The sequence below is a fragment of the Lycorma delicatula genome, chromosome 10 (assembly GCF_047948215.1).
Source record: "Lycorma delicatula isolate Av1 chromosome 10, ASM4794821v1, whole genome shotgun sequence".
In the NCBI taxonomy this organism is placed as follows: Eukaryota; Metazoa; Arthropoda; class Insecta; order Hemiptera; family Fulgoridae; genus Lycorma; species Lycorma delicatula.
In genome coordinates this window covers 86,334,194-86,353,264 of record NC_134464.1, presented here as the reverse complement: position 1 = coordinate 86,353,264, position 19,071 = coordinate 86,334,194, and the positions used below count along the sequence as shown (strand labels likewise).

Below are 19,071 nucleotides of genomic sequence, written 5' to 3'. Positions count from 1 at the left end.
AAAAATTATATTATTTATTTTTTGAATATAAAAATTATTGTTGATATTATTCTAATCAAAATAGCTAATATCATAATTAATTTTTTTTAAATATATATGTATAACACGACATACCAAGAAGATCTTGTTGAGGCAACCATCTTCCTAAATAAACATTATCTGGTAAATCCGGTATACTTAAAGGATCTGCTTCGTATTTCCATACAACTTGATAAGGTAAATGGGAAAAAACATTTATAAACATTTGTCTTAGAAATTCCGGCATATTTGCTGCTTTTACTGAAGAACCCATACTTACGTAAATAAAACCGTTACCACGTCCACCACGTACAAATTCATCCAGTTCCTAATGAAAAGAAAGAAAAAAAAAATTAATAAGTATGAAATATTATTTTAGCATATAGAAAAAGTATTTCATAATTCTCTTACTCTATTTTTAAAATTATCTCCCTAAATAATTTTAATAATTTATTAATTAATAAATAATTTGGGAATCCGAAATAATAATTTTGGGAATCCGAAAAACTTCCAGAACATTGGACGACTGTTATTATACATTCTTTACACAAAAGAGGCGAAAAGACAAATCCGGACAATTATCGTGGAATTTCGTTATTGGATTGTACGTATAAAATTTTATCTAGAATTATTTACAATAGAATTAAGGAGCAACTAGAAAGCGAGCTAGGCGATTACCAAGGTGGTTTTCGGCCTTGGCGCAGTTGTCCAGATCAAATTATTACTTTGAAATTACTTATAGATATTTATAATAGAAAGCAAAAACAGATGAATATTTCTTTTATTGAGTTCAAAAAAGCGTACGATTGCATACATAGGCCTTCGATGTTAAAAATTCTGAGAAATCTCGGAATGGATGCTAAATTGGTAAATATGATCGGTTTAACATTGACAAATACAAAATCTAAAGTGAAGTTACGTGGCGAATTTTCCGAACCTTTTTACATAAAATCCGGACTTTCGCCTTTATTATTTAATTGTGCACTAGAATTTCTGATGCGCGAATGGTTTAAAATTAATCCAAAAAATATTCACACAGAATACAAAAGAGATAACTTAAATTTAAATTGTCTAGGATTTGCCGACGACTTAGCTTTATTAGCTAATAGTATCGCAGAAGCCAGAATACAAATAACAAGTATAGAAGAACTTGCGAATAAAATTGGTCTTAAAATTTCTTACGAAAAGACTAAAATGATGGCTATAGATCCTTTAGTTATTAATTATGTGAATATTAATGGAAACAAAGTAGAACTTGTAGAAACTTTTAAATATCTTGGAGAAAACATTACTTGTAATTGTAACGAAAAACAATATTGGACCGAAAGACTTAATAAATTATTTAAAGTGCTACAAGTAACCAAAAATACTTGCAACAAAAAATCGCTCTCGATTAACACTAAAATTAGACGTTAAAAAACTGTAGTTAAACCGGTAATTACTTACGCGAGCGAGACTTTATTTAGATTAAATCAGAAAAATAGGACTGAACCTTTGCTTAAAGTTGAACGCAGGATTCTTAGAACCTGCATAAACAAAAAATATAAACACGAAAATCAGTACAGATTATCGCCTAATAAATTTCTGTACGAAAACTTAGAATCCTTCCTTAATTGATACTATGAAAAAGAAGCTAATTTCTTTCTATGCACACTTGTTAAGATTACCGCAGGATAGGATTACTAAGAGAACTATCGATCAATTTTGGTCTTTAAAAAATCCGCCATTATGGATCAAAGAAATTAAAGAAGACATGCAAGAATTTAATTTGACTTACAAAGATTTTCTTAATAAATCCGAAAAATTAAAATTTGTTATTAAAGATCCGAATACCAACTTTAAAGTAACAACTTTTAATTATACAAAAAGGGTTTATTCAGAAGAGGATCGTAAAGCAAGATCATTAAGAATGACTAAATACTGGGATAAAGTAAAAGCTAAGAACTTAAAAGCCAAAAGATCGGCAAAAAAGACTTGAATTATTCTGACTTAAGTGGTCCTTTGCGGCCTTAAAAGTAAAAAAAAAAATAATTTTTAAATTAGTTGCTGTGAAATTACTCATTTTATACTGGAGCAATTATAGTATACAACAGTGTTGGAAAGTATATTTTATAGAAAATAATTATAAACACACGGTCCCGGGGAATAGCACATCTGCAGAGCACTTCGAGTTTTTCTTTATATTACTCTACAGTGTGTGGAAAGTTATTAAAGTGCAATACATTATACTGTTTTCTTATTGGCACTGTTACTAAAGTTAAAATCTTATTCATTCACACAGTACTTCCTTCTCCTTCCTGACTGTCTCGACACAGATGAGAAAGAAATACACAGAAACTTCTAACTATATTAGCAACTGCAATCACATAAAATAATTAGCGAATGCATATGTGTTGGAGGAAAGAGCGAGCGACCAGTACTCTTACGACAAATTTTACTGTATTGATGAAAATTCCACAGTTTTATTTAATATAATAAACACGACGTTTACGTTTTCTCGCACAAAAATTGTTCTTTTAGTTATTGTAATACTTGAAAGTAGTACGATCTACCTTACGTGTTTTAAAACAGACCGTTTGATGGATTAGAAATTCTATTTTCATCGAGACCTATAGACTTCTGCTTGTATCGTGCATGCAATCAGGCGTTGTCAACTGCGATAAGAAAAATAAAGATAAAAACCTTAAAAACAAATATGTTTATTCGATTTATCTTTCCCATAAATAAGGATCGTGCGTGGGTTTGTTGTATGTGCTCACATTTTTATTTTAGCTCCTATTGGCGTAGAGCGGACAAATGGTGGTGCTTCGGATGGCTGAGCGTAGCGCACGAACGATTCATTCGTTCGAACGATTTATACTACTTGATACGAACGATTTATTTAAAATTATATTTGTGTTTTGGCGATAAAAAAGGAAAACATTGGGTTAGAGCTGTGTTAAAAAAAATCACAACTCAAGGAACACATAAAAATGTTCAGGATTTTGAAGCTTTTCGTTGTAAAAGTTTTTGTTGTCGTTAGTACGTTAAATTTATGAACGTTATTTAGTTACAATTGGCAAAAAAATTTAACAAAATCATGTGTAATGAAACATAAATCATGTAACATTTTCGCGGCGGGTCGTAGACCCGCTTTTTTCCTAATAAAAAATGAATGTTATTATTATACGCATAATTTAATAATAATAATAAGTGGGATATACCGTGTTACCAAAATAAACCGTGATAACTCTAGAACTGATGCATTTGACACAAATGACGTGCATTTGAAACAGACAACTCCTTCCAATAATCGAAGGGGCCTTTGATTTAACTTTATTAAAGTGTAATAACTTGTCTACCGCACTCTTTACGTACACAGAAAAATATAGCAGAATTCTATTGACATCGGTAAAAAATTATCTTTCAAATTTTTTTATTTCTTATCATTTTAAGGTCAACTGAATCCAAAAAAAAAATACATGTCTTGTTTATAAATACCTTATGTATGGTTAGATTGATCTCTATTCGCTTTTTAACACGTAATTACAAACTTTTATATGATAGCGTGTGTTCAGTCTCATGTTTTCATCGTTTATGATAACCAAATATATATAATTCTTTTTTCTTACTTATGTAAGATATATATGTTAATCTAGTTCTACAGCTGTTAGATGAAATACCTATTGTATCTATTGTAATTATTAAAGTTCTTTTGGTCTAATATAAAATGTTACGTCGGCCTCCGTGCTGCGAGTAGTAGCGTCTCGGCCTTTCATCCGGAGGTCCCGGGTTCGAATCCTGGTCAGGCATGGTATTTTTCACACATGCTACAAATCATTCATCTCATCCTCTGAAGCAATACCTAACGGTGGTCCCAGACATTAAGCAAGAAAAAAAATGTTATGTAGTAAACAATACAGTTCTTAAGATGCAAAACTAAGAAGTTCTTAAATGTATTAAAATAATTCACTTGTTAAAGTAAATGTATTTAAAAGACTTCAATCATGTTATAAAATATTATTTTAACTGTGAATAAATAATAATAATAATAATAAATAATAATGAATAATAATAATAACCTAATGATAATGAATGTTATTAATACTACAAAATAAGTAAAATCTATCTAATTCTATTGCAATAAAAATATAATTAATCACAGTAAAGGGTATTTATTTGAAAGTATAATTGAATCAGCGGCATATGCTTCAAATAATGAAAGGTGCATTAAGGTGCAGCGTGTGTGTTAAGGGATGGTTTTATTAATTTTTTTTAGAGAGGCTAGAAATATACTGAAGAGATCCTATACTCTACCTCTAACGGGTTGGATTTTATAAAAAACTTGCGCGTGGTTTTTAGTTCATAAAAAATAAGACAATTTTTAATATTGTTCAAATCTAGGTAAGGAAAATTCAACAATTAAAGAGACAAATTAATGTAGAGAAAAAACTGTGCGATTTTACAAAATGAATCTTTTACTACTTCTCAACATAATCCCCACCAATATTAATATACTTGTCCCAACGATGAATTTTTTTATACCTGTGTAAAGAAATCTTTGTCTTGTCGTTTGAGCCACTTTCCCACAAATGTTTTGACCTCCTCGTTGTTGCTTAACTTTTTTCCACGTAATGCCTCCTTGAGTGGATCAAACAAATGAAAATCTAAGGGAGCCAAATCTGGACTATAGAGATGACGTGGTAGTATCTCCCAACTCATTTTTCCAATGGTTTCTTGGGTCAGCTAGTCAGTATGAGGACAAGCATTGTCGTATAGCGATATCACGCCTTTTCTTTGAGATCCGCGATGTTTTTCTTACATTGCTGGTTTTACTTTTTTCATCAGCATGTCTGAATAGTAGACGCTGTATATTTTACGCTGATTTTCCAAATAATCACAAAAGACGACAACTTGGGCATCCCAAAAGACGGTCAACATGACTTTTCCCGCTGATGCTTGCGTTCTTAATTTCTTTCGGACAGGTAAGTTGGTATGGTTCCATTCCATGCTTTGTCTTTTGGACTCTGGTCCAAAATGGTGATCCCAAGTTTCATCACACGTTAAAATCTTGTTTATAAAAGGGTCACCTTCCTTTAATAGTGTTCTTTCAAGTCTGTACAAACTTTGAGTCTTGTTTCCTTGTGTTGTTGCGTAAACTCTTTCGGGACCAACCTTGCACTTGTTTTGCTGCACTTGAGCTTGTTACTGATAACGTTATGAATTGTGCCAACACTTTCTGCAATTGTTTTTGCTATATGATCAACGTCGGTCTTGAAGAATAATGACGTCAATGCGGGTTTCAAGCGAAGAAGTTGACACTTCAACCGGCCGGCCAGGACGTTGCTCGACAGTCGCTGAGGTTCGACCGTTTTTTGAGCTGTTCTACCCACTTATAAAAATTTCCACGGTTGATATAACTTTCACCATACTGTAAAATCATTCGAGAAAACATTTTAGCCGGTTTTTCACCTTCAGAAAGCAAAAAACGGATCACTGAACGTTGTTAAACTAATGAGGAAACTTCAAGAGAACACGCCATCGTTAAATGCAATAGCGAGGTTATAAACAAAACAATTTTTATCCGTCAGCTGTTTTCAGCTCATCCCAGTGATGCCAACATAAAGCCATGAAACTACAAACCTCCTCCTAGAAATTATTTCATTTCTATATAAATTTGTCTCTTTAATTATTGAATGTCCCCGATGTGTGAAGTTTTTTAGAAATAAGTAAAAGATCCTCTCTACTACATAAAAAATGTCATAAATTTTTTTAACTCTTGATAGTTTCAACTTACCGAACTGATTTTTTTTTGTTATAATTGATCTCTTAATGAGGGGTTTTTAGGGTGAAAATCAATTTTCCAATCGTATGAAAGAGTTAAATACGTTATATAACCCATCTCCTTAATACAGGATTCTTTTTTTTTAGTTTGTTTTACCTCCGGGTCCGCAGTCAAGAAATTCATTCCGCAGAGGATGAGATGAATTTTTTGTACCGTGTGTGAAAAATACCAAGCCTGACCGGGATTTGAACCCAGGACTTCCGGGTAATAAAGGAGTTCTATAAATTATTTTAAACATTTATTGTAGGAAAATACGGACTTGCAATTTTTTTATTCTTATTTTTTTTTTAATTGATACTTTCTCAGAATAGAAACGGTTAACAGTTGTAGGATAGAGATAAGAAGTAATAAATTCCCCTCCTTAGCTAAAAATAAGAGTTTATAAACATTTTCAACTTTCTACTTTTTCAACAAAGCTACTTTTTTCTATTCCTAATTCCTACATTTCGATCTGTTCAACTTGTGAATAATAAATAACCCGATGGTCCAATGATATGATGATATGACACGTAAATGAGGTGCCGAAGTATGGTAATCAGTCAAAATATAGGGTACGGGTTTTCTGCATTTCTCGACGTTTCATGACCCAAGGACTCCAAAAAAAAAAGAAGAAATATGGGGAAATTTTCGTATGTACGTGTATTAGTGTGTTTGCAGCTTAATAACTAAAATGGATAAACTGATTTTGATGAAATTTTGTACAAAATCGAGTATATGGGTCACAATTTCTTGTTAAAATTTTGGGATCAGTATCTCCAGGGGATGAGAGGTTTTTGGGGGGTTACTTTTTCAAAATTGTGAAAACATAATTTCACTTTATATTAAACTCAATAAATGTGTGCATGCTTATCTTAGCATTTTTTTTTTTTTTTTTTTTTTTTTGTTTAAAGATTTACAACTAAATTCCCCTTCCTCAAAAATAAAAAAGCTGTTTTATTTATTGCATATTTTTTAACCGAATTTTTTTATTGTTTTCCCAGATAAAGCAGTAGTGCAAGCGACTCAAAAAAGAAAACAATAAACAGTAATACTTTGGGAACCCTATTGGTGATGGAGTAGCCGATCAAAGTTTAAAAATATCGTTTTTTTTTTTTTTTTATTTTTTCAAAACGGTTATTAATTTATTTAAACTTTTAATATTATTAAAAGTTAAGATATAATTAAAAGTTTAAATAATATACTTTTAAAAAAATGTTACAAAAACAAATCATAATTCACCCCTCCCGTCACCAAAGAAATAATCTTCAGTAACTTTATTGGTTGTACATTTTTTAGTGGATTTTTTTTTGTTTTCCATTTAACTTAGTAAACGTAAAAAAACCGAAAAAATTTCTTCGAATTTTATTTAGAGGTGAAAGAGCAGAAAAAAAAGAAAAATATACCGATTTTTTTGAATTTTTAAAACTTTTCATGGTTTATTTAAACATATAAATAATTTTACAGTAAAACTCAATCATAAAGTACCCTCTTCCAAAAAAATCTTAGGTAACCTTCCGTTCATATATAATTATTTTTTCACTGTATAAGAATAAACAATGTCAGGAAAGTATTACAACTTTGTTTTCATCTTTTCTTTTTGTTGATGTTTTTAAAGTTTTACTAGTAAAAATAAAAACTAATACAAACATAAAAGAAACCGTTCAAAATTAAGCGTGATGAGCTATTTTACGGTCATGAAGATTAGTGGGGCACAGAAAACAACCGAAAAAGAGGCATTATAAAATAATACTGTGGTTCCTATCGCGCTTGTTAAAAGCAATCTGTTACAGTTTCGAGGAAATATGTGGTAAAAAATTACGTTTAACTTTTTATTAAACGTAATATTATTTTCACTTAATGCAATCAAAAAAATATTTATATTAGTTACAGAAAATGCTTTTTCAAATATTTATTGTTTTTACAAAAATAATTTTTCTACAAACGGGGTTTTATTTTGTAATAAAACAACATACCAGAAAAATTTCATAACCTGAAAAATTTTAACCGAATTAGTCAATAAAAGTTGAGAGTAAGTTAAGAAAAGGCAGATACAAACAAACAAAGAGACACGCACACAAAGAGACAATTATATCCGATATACTTATAATGTCTCAAGAGGCAACCGGTCGATATATAACAGCACATTCTCTTACTTAAAAGAGGTAAGGAAAAAAAATAGTATTAAAGCGTTCCGAAGAACTTTCCTTCGTTTATTCGATAGAAGAGATAATCTTATAAAGGAAACCAATTTTCGTTTATCGCGAAACTGATACAGATGAATTTCAATTTAACAGAATTATTTAAAATATATTTTTGTATTTACAATAATTGTATAATATAAGATAAAACTACGGTCAAATTTACACTTTTATTAGTTATACTTTTAAATGAATTTGAAAAAAAACAAACATATTCTAATCTAAGGTGTAATTTTCATTTTACAGTTTAATTTTTAAATCTTTATTCGATTACTTACCTTTTAAGTTCGTTTCTATTTTAATTATAAAAGATTAAAATAAATAATTCTGTTTTAATTAGATTAAACATGAATTCCAGCTGGAAAGTTGACACACAAGAATAACTTTTACAAAGTATATATTCGTGCGTATTAAGATACAGTAGCTTGGCGTTTCTCCCGCCACCACCCCATTCGGTCGCCCTAAAGCATAAGACCGAATGTATGTGCCACAAATGGCTACTGAGCCTCGAAACAGTTTAACGACCAATGTCTTAACTAGCTCCTAGAGGCTAACCTAAAAGCGTGAGCGGAATAAACAAGGTACCATACACCACTCGTTTGCGTGTCCCACCGCCCACTTGTCATATATCATTAAAATGGGTAGGCGCACCCCGTAAACTACTAAAACATATATGACTATCAATAATTAAATTTATCTCATCAAAGGCAGCAATTCGTTGCCACGCCTAGGCTGCTAAATGCCAGCGCTTGAAGCCTTAATCTGGCTAGCAGCCAGCCATATCTCTCGGTTAGCTTCCTACAGCAGGGCGGTAGGAGTCTTTTCCCTTAGGAAACTATTGATGTCGGTTGAGCAAACCAATCGCATCAAGGAACTCCAACACGGTCCGACAGTGCGACTCTCGCCATATTGACTCGCCGCTTGTGAGTGGCCAATTTTCCCTTGACATGTAAATTCCAGGGTGATCTGAGTTCTGGCACCTCCCAAGAGCTGGGCAGTCATGTGTCCGTTCGAATGGACCCCGCAGACGCACAGCTCATCAGCTGGCAGGCGGAACAGTAGCAGTGGTACAGTAACAGTGACATAAGTTTTAAAGTTACATAATTTGGTTAATAGAATTACAAGAAATAATATTTTATCAAAATAATATTTAATACCGGCTTCAGCTTTTAATTTCATTAAGAACTGTACATAATTATAATCATCCCGGCAGTTATGAGTAGGTATATTAATCAACGGGGAAGAATAAAATTGATCCAGTATTTTCCCTGGCAAGAGCAAGGAAAACATTGATCAGATCAGCGTCTCAGAATATAAAACAATAAAAAAAATCCCTTTCGCCACGCCGGAAGGCGAAGATAGATTTCAACGGTGCTAAATATGGGATAAAAAAAAATTTCCACCAAAAAAGTTAAGAAAAACTTCGAATTTACTCAATACGAGAATAGTTGCATGTGAAAAAAAGTTTCACATGTTTACCATACGACGAGTCCCATTTTACAATTCCAGCAACGTTTCGGTCATCCCTTGCTGTAAGGTTGAACATATCAAAAATTGTTTCAGACAAAAGTTTTAGGTAATGTTTAGAGGACTAACGACTACTTTAAACCGATTCGATACTATGCCTATTAAGGAAGGTATGTTTCTTTTTTGTCTTCAAAACCCCACTTTTTCAACCCCCCTGGCCAATTTGGATATCAACTGGTGATATAAAAAAAAATTACTTAGATAAGTTTTAGGCCCTTATCCAAAGAATAGTAGGAACTTTAAATGAATTCGATATTTTACTTAATAAGAAGTTTATACCGATATTTCTTTTTCGAAAAAGCACCCCATTTCCACACCCATGGTCCGATTTTGCCCCTTAACGAACTCGACTGATAAAATTTCAGGTTGTTATATTTTATGTATCATCTGAAAAGTGATTGGTCCAAAATTACGGCAGTTACCGTGACCATAAGAAAGTGAAAGTGAAATATATAAATGTATATATAAACTTTTGAGCTGATGGTGATGGTTTTGGGGTCTGGGGGATCTGAAACGTGAAGATATATCGAAATTTTCCCGAAGTCGAATCATGATGGGTACTCATTACAATAGGCAGCTTTCTTATGAAATCTACCTAAAATATTCGCCAACGGCATTGCTAAAATTTTCCGGCAAATGTTGCTTTTTTAATTAGAAATATTTCAACCTCTATCCAATCTATGTATTCTGATGTAACGTTTTATATATTGATTTCAGATAATTTTGGGTTATTAATCCGCCGATTTTCGTAGCGGAGTGATTGTGTCTTGGTCTTTATTCGTAGATCCAGGTTCGAATCCTGATCATGCGCGGGATTTTTCATGTGCAAAAAATTCTTCATGTCCACACACATGCTGCAAGCAAGCAAAAACAAAATTATAATGAACACACACACACACACATATATATACATACTAGTATATATGAGGCAGTATATGTGTATTCCTTGTATGTGTATATATATATTTATATATATATATTTATATATATATATATACACACACAAAAAAAACAAAGTAACAATAATTTACAAAATAAGTACATATACAAAATTAGAATATAAAACAAAAAATCTACAGGAAGATGGGAAGATGGACATTTCAGTTAATCATTTATTTTTTTTATTAAGGTTAGTTGTATAATTTATCCAGGAAAGCTACTGCATATATGTAAGCACACATATTAAAAATATAAATATAATATATTAAAAATATTAAAATTACAATTAGTATTAGGATTACTCCATTAACTATTAATTTTGTAAAAGTAAAAGAAATAAAAGAATTTAAAAAAATATCTAAAATAAAATATAATAATGTAATAGATAGAATAGTTTTCAGTAATAGAAAGTGTCAGAAGAAGAAACTGAAGAACAGAAATCGACAAATAGATTTAAAAAGAAAAATCTAGAAGAAACGACAAATTTTTTCTTGAAAGCATTTTTAGAAAACCATAGCTGATTCAGACAATAGAATCATTACGCTTGAACTAACAAAAGGGTGAGCCGGCTGCTGTTAGTACAGATCAAGCCCTTGACCTGGAGGTATAAGTATTGCCGAGGACCAGTGACCTTAAGTTAAAGTTCAGTTTGTAATAAATGCGAGAGAACTTAGATTGAGTATGCAGTAAAAAACAAGTGAAAAGTGTGTCACAAGAATTCTGTTTTGGGATAGTGATGTTGTCTGCGGTTAAATACTAGAAGCTGTACAGTGAGTTCATTGTGAACAGAGGGCAGAGTGCATTTATTCATTTATAAAAGGGTAAACTAATTTTTTTTTTGTAAAGATTAAAAGTAAATAATTCTTGCATAATAATCTGTCATAATACAAAAATGATATATAATATACTAGTAAAAATCAGATGTTACCTATGGAAGTGAGATGTGGACAATTTCCAAATGGTGAACAAGAAGCACAAAGAAGGTTTGACATACGTATAGCTCAATTAGTGACAATGATATTTGAAGAAGTAGATATAACTGAAAAATGGATGGGTGTTTACATGGAGATGACAATGGATAGGGAACACTGGACAGGACTGCTGATGGAGGCAAGATCAATATTGATCTGAAGTACCAATGAAGAAGAAGAAGAAAAAAAGTATCAGATGCAACAAAGGAATATAGAGAGATAAGTAGAAGTTGAAGAAAAATGCCAGAGTACAACAAGTTGTTGCCTGGAAACAAAATATTTATCATGATACATGGATCTATTCACAAAAAGTCGCTAAGAGTAGTTATTAAATTAAAAGGATCAGATTGTAACTATTCTTTTCCATTTCAGAAGTATATGACTGGATGATCATTAACATCCGCTGACAAAATTGTTATTATATCACATCAAACAGGTACAGTAAAAAATTGTTTCTAAACAGCCAGTATGAAGTATTTTTAAAAATACAGTGTAACCCATAATCTTAATTGTTACTCCATATTGTATAATATTAATTTGGTACAAATTAAATCTAATAAATGAACCTTTTAATTTGTAGTACTGTACTATTTGTTCAACAATAATTTTTCTTTATTCAGAGTAAAAAACATAATGTATTATTTTATCGTAATAATGAACAATGCCGACCACAATCCACTAACTTATTATATTCATGTAAGATTGTAATAAAGCCTGTTTAGACTTTATTAAAAAAAAAGTATAACATACGGCTGCTGTAGGAAATATATGATATCATTATTAAAAATAAGTAAAAGATAATCTAAAATATACATTTTTACGAAATATAAACCGAGTATACTATGAAGGACGGAACTTAAATAAACAAGTAAAAATAATGAAGAACTTAATTAAAAAATAATAATAATAAGGATGAAAAAGGATAATGGAAGAACAATGATTATATGAAGAAAGTAAATTAAAACGATGTTAATAAAGTATTTTGTGAACGGGATTGTAATGTTCCCAAAGTTATACAATAGGCTTATACATTGTACACCCAAAAAATGTTAATAATTTCTTTACGTATCTGAGAAAAGTTTTATGTTACAAAAGAAAAAAAAAAATATTAACAAGGAGATTTTAAGGTCTTTAATTGTAGATAACTCTTGGAGGATGTAGATTTAAAAATATTCACATTCAAAAATGATTATTTCTGAGTATATTTTCAGTCAATGATGGTCAGAAATGAAAATTATATAAATTTTTTTCATGTAAAACCAAAGAAAAATATTTTCAATTGCCTTTGATACCATTTTTAATGACTGTTGTTACTTTTATATTGATTTTAGCTGATTTTTTGGCTGTATTTTAACATGATCAAATATGAATTTATCTGTTTAGTTAGTATATTCTGAATTTCCATTATCAATGTGGTTTATCTGCTCTGAGAGAGATTCATTACATTATGCTTGTCTCCCTTCTTTTCTATTTCTAAGTCATTGACTTCTTAATAGCTCCAGTATCATTTTATATTATCCATCACTTCTACTTTTTCTTTTTTTTTCTTTGTACCTTCTAGCACTGTTTTAATCAATCTATTTTTTATGATATTCCCAACCAATTGGTCTTCCTACTCTGAATTATTCTGCTTACACTTGATTCTTGTTCACTCTTCTCATAACTTCATTTTTCTCTCTATCTGCCCACTTTATTGACTCCATCACCTACATGTTTACAAATTTTTAATATCCTTCTTTTTTCTTAGTGTTTATGTTTCACATCCATGTAGAAGTGCACTCAATGTAACCCGTAATAAGACATTCCTCAAATCTAATAAAATCTAATTACGTCATAATCATTTTTTCTGTTAAATTCTTCCTTACATACTGTTAGTTATTGCACGGAATATAACTAAACAATATTGATTTTATTGTAATCTTTCTTTCATTTTTATAATTTCTTGTAAATTTTAATACCTTTCCTCAGCAGAGTCTTATGTTATTTAACCAAAAGATTTTCATCAATCAACCCTGCTCAGATTGAATAAAACGTCTTAATTTATAACTAAGATATTCTTTTCAGTATTTTTATTTTCAATGTTTAAATTTACATAATATTTCCAACTAAGCTGAACCATTTTGTGTAACACATTGTTTAAAAGTGACATTAATTGTTGCTTTACAATATTTTCATTGATTTGAGAGTTACTTTCTCCCCTTCCTAGCACTGTTACTCTTAACATTTGTTGTTGATGTGTTTTAAAGTATCTCCATTCTCAAAATTACTTTTAATTCTGAGTCTTCCTGTTTTGGAATCATCAAATAACTAGCGATAATAAGTTCCTCTCACTCTCCATTCCTACTGACATAGCTTCTTCTGTTTTGTCCCTCCTGCTCTAACGGTAATGCAGTTTCTTGAAACTCATCCTTCTGATTCTTCATTTTAAGAATTTCAGATTTTTAAATATTACATTGAATTAAGTGTTTATTTTTTCGTTAATTATCTCCAGCCCTTTAAATTTTAGTTTGAATATTTTCATGTTTTTTAGAATATTTAATCGTTTTCCTTTTTCTGAAAAATGTAATGTTTTCATGAATTTTATCATTTGATTAGGAATATGTCCTTTTTCTATCAAGTGTTTTTCATAATTTGAATTCATTTTTTGTATTTATATGTTCTTATATATTCATCAAATCTTGTTTTAAATTTTTCCCTCATTTGTTCTTTGTACATCGCTTTACAATCACATTTTATTTGGTATACTCCATTTTTGTTGTTTTTTGTCTATTTTTCCTATATTATTTCTAAATTTATTCCTTATGGTATTGTTTGTATTAAATGCTATATTTATGTTGTATTTCTTAAAAACATTCTTTAGTTTATATATTTCTTTCTTGTGGACGTAAATTTTGAATCATTTTCATTTTCTTCTTTTGGGTTATTATAATTCCTTTTTTGCTGTTTAATCCTTCAAAATCGTTAACAGTATACCTGTTTATTACTCCTGATACCTAAGGGTATAACCGTAAGATCAGGAGGAACAAAGCAGAAGAGGTTATGTTATTAGGGATGTGGAGTTTTTCTTTTTTCATTTGTAATCTCCCTGCCTCCTGGAGCCGGATCTGCAACTACACATAAACTCAGTTCTGAGAGGTATTTGCCTCAAACTACCTCGGTAGGGTGCTAGGCCCCACCCAGGTAGCCAGAAATTGATCTTGTGTTACATGCCATGCCTCTAGGGATGGGGAGTTGGAGGAGCTTAATATCACCAATTACTCGACAATCCCAAAGCAGGAAGACTCGGTGTTAAAAGTAGTTTTGAGAATGGAGGTAACTCCAAAACTGTGGAAATGTTACAAAATGTTAAATGAACTGTAATGTTACAAAAACAGTACAAATGTTAGAGCAACAATAATAAGAAGGAAAGAAAATAACATTCTAATCAATTATGATAATTCTAGCAAAAATAAATTTTACAATATTTTTTCAGTCATTTTTATAGCTTCAATATACATATAAAGTAACTGAAGTATAAAAGACAGTTCTAAGTATTGCTTTTTCATAAAATAATGATGTATACAATACAATTAGTCTCTGCGATGAATAGTGATGAAATCAAATAGTGATTAAAAAATTAAAACAAATTATTTTCTTCAAATATGCCAAAGTTTTGAGACCAAAATATAAATCCATTCCAACCCTTGATTATTAACAGTTGTTACAATTTAGAAAAACAACTAAAATAAAATTTCAAAACATGTAAAACACCAATAAATGATAGACACTTTCATTCATACTCCAAATTATTCAACCTCTCATAAACTATCTGCTTTTATATGTATAAGTATGACTCACAGACTAGCAACATACTTATGATATCTGAGAACACATAAAAGAAATCAACTTTTTAAAATAAAAAGCACTCACATATAAAATTATATACTGGCACTAATTCCTATAAAAATTAAATAAAAACAAAGAAAAAATTCATCACATAACAAATGTAAATAAATACTTACAGAAAATGCTTAAAAAAAAAAAAAAAAAAATTTTAATCTGGATATATCGTATTGTTTTTTAGAACAATATATAAAACAAACACAATCATTACATACAGAACACAAATACAGTGCTACTGAAATACATAAACTGAACTTCTCAACTGTACAAATATGATCAAACATGACCCAGCTTCAAGCAAAGATACAATGAACAATGAAAAGCTCTACCTAGCAAAACAGTCAATATTTGTCTACCATCTCACAGATGTACATTACAAATCCATCAACATTCATAATAAATTAACAACATACATTTACAAAAAGGGCCAAACCTTAACACCCCTGCACATTATTAAATACTTTGTATAAATTTATAACAATGATGTATAAAATTACAGACACAATTTTATCTAGTCCGAATATTTTTTTTGAACAGAATTAAATATATCACTAACTTTTCTTTTCATTTTCCTGTTTAGCCTCTGGGAATTACCCTTCAGATATTACTTTAGAGAATGATATTTATGGGTGTAAATGAAGTGTAATTTTGTATAGTTTCGGTTCAATTATTCCTGAGATGTGTGGTTAATTGAAATCCAACCACCAAACAACACCAGTATCCATGCATTCAAATCTGTATAACAGTAACTGCCATTACTAGGACTTGAACGCTGGAACTCTCGACTTCCATATCAGCTGATTTGGGAAGATGCATTCACCACTAGACCAACCCTTTCTTTTTCCTGTTTAGCCTCCGGTAATTACTGTTCAGGTAATGCTTCAGGGGATGAATGAGGATGATATGTATGAGTATAAATGAAGTGTAGTCTTGTACAGTCTCAGTTCGACTGTTCCTGAGATGTATGGTTAATTGAAACCCAACCACCAAAGAACACTGGTATCCACGATCTAGTATTCAAATCCGTGTAAAAACAACTGACTTTACTAGGAATTGAACGCTGGAACTCTCAACTTCCAAATCAGCTCCACTAGACCACTAGACCACTAGACCAATCCCTATAGGTTAAATGTACCACTAACTAAACATGCATTACTTGACGTCTGAGGGTTTGAGTAACAGTACAGTCACTGAAGATGACAACAATATTAATTAAAATATTATGATATATATTTTGAAAATATTTTATTTATTAAAATTGGTTTTATTTGTCATTAAAAGGGTCTACAATTTTAATAATTTCAATTGTCAATCAGCTTGGAAAAAAAGCACAAAATAAAAGAAAAAATAATTGCAAAATCCATTTAATATAAAACAAGTTTAATGTAAAGGAAATTAATTTTATTTAAAAAAATTAAATTAGAAATGAATTCAATAATTTATCACATTAAAAAAAAAAAAAAAGGTAATTGAAATCAACTCTTTTTTATAAAATTATTTCGTAACTGCTTTAATGTATTTCATAACAAAAGAAATTTAATTAATTGAAAGAAATTAACTTAATATTCCACAAATTATATTTTTAAAAAAATGATAAAAACATGTATCAGTAAAATTCATAAAAGTTTATCTTTTTTACCATTTAAAAAAATTTGTATAGTCATCTATAGCTGTTTAAAACGTATTTTAAATTGTATTCATGATCTACTCAATTTTTTTATGAATTGGATGAAGTTGAGCAAAAAAGCACTGATTATCAATATTTTTGGTTATAATCTTTATTTGTGCTAACAAATAAATTTCAGATAATGAGGTTTTCATCTCAGTGGATATATAAACAGTCATGTGTGGTGTGCAAAAATTACCTATATTTCGCCCAGGCAATGTACGAATCAAATCGAAGTACTTATCATATTGTACGCGATAATAACTATCATATTTACATTTAATAATTATAAAAAATACGTAATTAATTCTTTGATAACCTTTATTTGTACTAAATTATTAATTTTTAATAATAAACGAAATCACTTGAATTTTCTTCATACATCTAATTCAAACTTCTAGCAAGTTCACCATACTCCCTAAACGAATCACTGTCACTGTCATCTTCAATTTCACTTTCACTCTCAGAGTCTATACGTATAATATAACAACATTCTCTCATTTTATTTATCAGTGGTTCCAGTTTTCATACTCTTTTTCAGTATTTTTTACTTTTTCACAGTAGGGTTTCCAGTCATCTTCATTCATGGAATTAATTTTCTCCATAGTTAATTTTTCAACATTTGTGAAAGAAAATGTTGTGTTATTATTCGCCACAGTCTTTTTACGGCTGACCATACCATCTCGATCGGATTCAAATCAGGATGGTACGGTGAGAGTCAAAGAACACGATGCCCATGTTTTTTCAAAAGTTCATTGAAGTGATATTTTTGTACTTTAGTTTTATGTAACTTTACTAATTAATACAAGTGTGGTTTTAGCATTTTTGAATTATACAGAATATGGGTTTTCTCCAGCCAATCCATCATATCTTTTCTTCTGGAGTTGGAATTTGGTGCTTCATCAATACCTGTACTGTTATAAGGGACGTTATCAACAACTACTACTGACATTGGTGGAAGATTTGGAATCGATTTTTCACGAGCCCATTTCATTAAATTTTCTGTATTCATGTTGTCATGGTAGTCGCCACTTTTCGAACAGACTTTCCAAGTTGGTAATGCGTTCGGAATAAAACCGATTTCTCCTCCAGCATGAATTACAATTAAACGGTCACCTTTATTAATCGGCACATGAAGTCCCTCAACAATACCATCAGACCACGACTTTGTCGAACATTGCGAACTTAGAACGTACGTTTCATTGAAATAAACAATTGTAGCCTTACTTAGTCTGTATTTAACCACTGCCTTCAAATATTCAATTCTCTTCCAACTGTTGGATTTCTCAGTTAAAATTTTCTGTTATTTTGAGTTTTACACCATTTGAAACCTAACTATTTCAAAATAACACCTAAAGTTGATTCACTGCCTTTAAAATCAATAGACGACTGAAGTTCTTGTCTTATTTTTTTAAAGTAGGTAATTTATTCTTCTTTGACTGAAATTCATTAACTGTTCCAGTCCACTGACAGGTTTCGAACGTCGTTTATACTTTTTCGGCGTGCTGAAAGAACAGGATTGGGATGTTGATTGAAGAAACATATCTTGTTTTTCTCTTCTGAGTTTTTGAACCTGTGTTCTTGATATCCTACAAGCACCAGCAGTTCTTTCTTCGCATTTTTGAATGCCAATTATATGTTTGTCGTCAGTTAATTTATTAACTTATTTTTTCATAAAATCACAAACATTATTGATAATTTCACATGCTTGACTCCTAAGTTTTATTTTCTTAAATACGAATTGAAATTCTGCCATAACAAACCGCACTAATAACATAGGAACAAAAGCGAAACAAAAAAAAAAAAAAATATTACAAAACATTTTCGAAAAACAATGAGTAATTATAAAATAATATGACCGCACAAAAACGTAATCCGAATACCTTCACTGAATGCGATATAAACTGGAATAAACTCTATTTCTTTATACATACATTGTGTACTACGAATGACGGATCTAAATATATTCGGGAGGAAAGATATCATTTCTAACTGCATGTATTATGGTAATTTACGCCTATTATTATGTTATTTATGTTTTTTATTGACCTGTATGTAATACCAATC

The 19,071-nt window shown here is 30.4% G+C and overlaps 1 protein-coding gene across 2 annotated transcripts in view; it reads right to left on the bottom strand.

Annotated features, from left to right (window-relative positions):
- The window catches only part of LOC142331106 (UDP-glucosyltransferase 2-like), a 166,527-nt gene that overhangs the window by 64,916 nt on the left and 82,540 nt on the right, over positions 1-19,071 (bottom strand). For both annotated transcript variants that reach the window (XM_075376775.1, XM_075376774.1), the window contains exon 6: positions 115-346. In XM_075376775.1, coding sequence (XP_075232890.1) covers positions 115-346 — 232 coding nt within the window. The remainder of the gene's footprint in view (positions 1-114; positions 347-19,071) is intronic.